Below are 4,356 nucleotides of genomic sequence, written 5' to 3' on the forward strand. Positions count from 1 at the left end.
TTAAAATTTTTGAAAAGAGAATATGAAATAAAATTAAAAAACACAGCTAAGCTTCATGCAACAAGTACATCAAATCAAAGAAAAAAATCTACAATTTAAGCAAAACCAAAACTGATCATAGCAAGAAACATAAGCATATTAAACATGCTTTCCATGATCCTTATGCGCAAAATAAGGACAACAGCTTGCAATCTCATCTTTTGCCTTAATGGCAACCGAGCCATATCACCCACCCTATAAGAATGAAATGTATAACAAATTAAACTAATATTTAGTTGTTGTAAATAATTTCATTAAAAAAATCAAATAATTTCATTATTGTAGGTTCATTACCGTGCAACATATAGTTGGAAGAAAATCAAATACAAATAATAACTTCAACTAATATCAATACAGAATTTAAACATATAAATGGCAGCAAGCAGACAACTTAAAAACCATTAAAATATTTCTAGTAAATCACCCTCAATTTTTTTATATATTAACCCCCAAGTAAATCACAAATTTAATAGTAAAATCACTAGAAACTTTAGGCACAAAGTTGGAGAAATAATTTGATGCGTAAGAGCACAAAATAGAGAATTCAATGGGAAAAGTAAGAACATTGTTTTTAACCTAGGAAAAAAAGTTCAATTTCTGGGAATAACTTCACTGCTTTATATATATATATATATATATATATATATATATATATATATATATATATATTTATGTCAGCATGCTTTCATATAGAAATTGAACATATAAATGGCAACAAGCAGGAGTGTATTACTATATAGAATTATATAGCATTGTATCTTGAATATTGATTTTGACCATCACATTTTGATACAATTGTATCCCTACATAACTATGCATACTAGTTCTTCTATAGCTTTTCTCCTCCTATTTTCTATACTTATTTTTCTATACTTATTAAGTGATGTAGGGCAGTAATTGAATTTTCATTTAGATTCCTAAAAATGTGTCCTTCTTTCTCCCATGTGCTACTTCTTATTCTGCCGTAGAACAAACAAAAAACCTCGTCGGAGAAAATTTACCTACAACTATAGAGAAACCTGCAAAACAATTGTTTGGCCATGCTAGACTCAACCAAGCCAGATAAAAATGGTCGTCCTGGACTCAATCACAATTAGATAGGCCGACTCAACCAATGAAAGATAAACCAAAAAAAAAAAAAAAAAAACACGAACAGTGCAAGAAGACGAATGAAAAAGATGATAACTAAACACAAAGATAAATACAAGATTCCAATAGAAATCAAATGAAGAAATTGAAAATTGAAGAAAGCCTCTCCCTCAGGCAAATTTATGAAGAAATAAGAAACAAAAGATGAAAGAGATGTGAGTATTACCTGTGAGATTGAGAAAATCGGAACCCTAAATTGAGACTTGGAGAATATGAAGAGTGCGAGTTGTCTGCGTTTCTGGCTTTCTGCAAGGGAATCTAGAATTAAAAACTGAAAATTGATTTGTTGATGGATCTAGAAATGAAAATGAAAGGTGATTACTCTGGTTCGTAGACTGAAATCTCGTAGAAGAAAGATGAAGACAAAGTCGCTGAGACAGAGTGGAGCGTGGAGGGTGCGATGATGTTGAGGGCAAACAATGTAAAATGGCCAAGGGAATCCAAGATAACCTAAGATTTACAAGGGAATCACATTCCCTCATAAAAAGAAAAAAAATCTGACGTGGAGGTGATGTTAGATTCCAAGGGAATGTGGTATAACCTCAACCAAACAAAGGCATGTTATATAACTAACCTAATATAACCCTGATTATCTAATATAACCCCAACCAAACGCCCCCTAACTGATTGTAGAAAGGTGTTTGGTAAATTAGCAGTTAGTTGATAGTTGTTTAGTATAATTTCTTTTCTCAAAAAGCTAATTGAAAAAGTTGCTTTGAGTAGCTTTTTGAATTTTAGCATTTTGAGCTATGTTTGGCAAACCTAGCTGAAAAGGTAGTTGAAAGCTTAAAATGGGCTGAAAGCTGAAAAGCTATAAGCTATGAGCTGAAAACTGAAGAGTTATTAAGCTAGCTGTTATGCTTGAAAGTGTTTGGTACAATTAGTTTTTTGATAAGTTGATAAATATAAAAAGACAAAAATAAACGTCTTCATTAAATTTAAATTAGTTTGCTTACATATTAAAATTTAACATTTTGTCTTTTAAAAAAATTAACATTTTGAATAAAATTATTAGCATAATCATGATCTAATAGCTCCCATAATGAAGTAGCAATGTTGTTGCGAATTTCCTCCATATAATAATAATAATAATAATAATAATAATAATAATAATAATAATAATAATAATAATAATAATAATAATCATAATCATAATAATAATAATAATGATAATAATAATAATAATAATAATAATAATAATAATAATAATAATAATAATAATAATAATAATAATAATAATAATAATAATAATTGCGGTGAAAGTTGCGGAGAAGAAAGAAGATAAAAGAATTTTAATTGGGAAGGGTAAATGATATCATTTCTTTAAAATAATATATAAGGACAAAGAAGGAAATAAAGTTCAGAAGCTACTAGCTTATTTTGAAATGCTATCTAAGGTAGCGTTCCAAAATAAACTTTTATTTTAAGCTACGAGTTTATTTTGGGAACATTACCAAACAGAGCTTATTAGTAGCTTAAAATAAGCTATAAGCTTCTAAATAGACTCTGTTTGGCAAACCTAGCTGAAAAACTATAAGCTAGGAGCTGAAAAGCTATAAGTTCAGAGCTGAAAACTGAAGAGCTGTTAAGCTAGCTGTTATGATTGAAAGTGTTTGCTAAAATTAACTTTTTGATAAGCTGATAAATGTAAAAAGACTAAAAAGGACATCTTCATAAAATTTGAATTAATTTGTTATATATTAAAATTTAACATTTTGTCTTTTAAAAAAAATTAACATTTTCAAATAAAACTGTTAGCATAATCATGACCTAGCATCTTACAATGAAGTAGCAATAATGTTGCAATAATAATAATAATAATAATAATAATAATAATAATAATAATAATAATAATAATAATAATAATAATAATAATAATAATAATAATAATAATAATAATAATAATAATAATAATAATAATAATAATAATAATAATAATAATAATAATTGCGGTGAAAGTTGTGGATAAAGGAGAAAGGAAAAGGATTTTAATTGGGAAGGGTAAATTATGTCATTTCTTTAAAATAATAAGGATAAAGATGAAAAAAAGTTAGGAAGCTAGGAGCTTATTTTGAAACGCTACCTAAGGTAGCGTTCCAAAATAAGCTCTTATTTTAAGCTAGGAGCTTATTTTGGGAACATTACCAAACAGAGCTTATAGCTTATTAGTAGCTTAAAATAAGCTATAAGCTCCTAAATAAGCTCTGCCAAACAGAGCCATAAGCTCTACCAAACAGACTCGTAGAGTACAAAAAGTTAATTAATCAAACGCTTATATTGATTTTTAAACCAAGTCAAACAACTAATAATGGTTAAATAAGTCAAAATTGACCTACAGACTATAGGCTAACTATTTTACTCAACAGGCCAATGGATGGTATGGGGATAATTAAATCTTTAACAGAATAACAACCTATCATGTAATGATTATTATATAATGAATATTTGTAAACTGAAAGTCCAAAAATAAAAAATAAAAAATAAAAATTGGGATTTAAATTTAAGAATAGTCTTGTGAACAACAACAATGGTATGGGGTATGTAAAGAATAAAGGAAAATCCAAGTCACAACATACACTTTCTTTAAAATTAAAATTAATTTGTTACTTCCTGATAAGTATTAGAAGCATTGTAACCTCAGTCTCTGGGGATAATGATAAGGTATACCCCGGATTATTTACCCCTTTGCACCGAGGACCTGATCGGATATGAGTCACTACAAGGTGTGAGTCACTTCCCGATCTGGACTGACCTGAATGCTCAATCGAACCGACCTGACCTGATGTGAGGGCGTATCTACGTCTTGGTAAGCCTCTGCCTTTACCTTCTTGAGCTCGGTCCCTACCTTAAAATAGCACTTGAGACCGACCCCCTATACTTGACCCTTAGAGATAAATCTCAGCGCGTATACTTAAGCCGAGCGTATTAATCATTGGCTACTCTGTTATACTCCTACACTTGTACGCTTTTCCTTCGCCGTCGAGACCGCCAAGTGCATGGAGAACACGTGACGTACATGCCGACCACCCGACTCGCGCCTATAAATACTCCACAAGGGCTTGTGAAGTGGAGTGAGGTCAATTCCTAGATAGCGACATCATGCTCGGGAACCTCTAGCCTTACGCCATTACCCAAGCATAAACCCTTAAACCAACCAGCACCAATCAT

General features: G+C 30.3%; 1 protein-coding gene across 1 annotated transcript; it reads right to left on the minus strand.

Moving 5' to 3' along the window:
* LOC109184591 lies at positions 1 to 4,356 on the minus strand. Its single transcript, XM_019334608.1, has 4 exons — positions 4,320 to 4,356; positions 1,511 to 1,638; positions 1,355 to 1,434; positions 1 to 234 (listed from the first exon to the last, which is right to left on the minus strand). The coding sequence occupies exons 1-4, from the start codon at positions 4,354 to 4,356 to the stop codon at positions 96 to 98; spliced, it is 384 nt and encodes a 127-aa protein (XP_019190153.1). The 3' UTR covers positions 1 to 95.

The sequence above is a fragment of the Ipomoea nil genome, unplaced genomic scaffold (assembly GCF_001879475.1).
Source record: "Ipomoea nil cultivar Tokyo-kokei standard unplaced genomic scaffold, Asagao_1.1 scaffold1266, whole genome shotgun sequence".
Lineage (NCBI taxonomy): Eukaryota > Viridiplantae > Streptophyta > Magnoliopsida > Solanales > Convolvulaceae > Ipomoea > Ipomoea nil.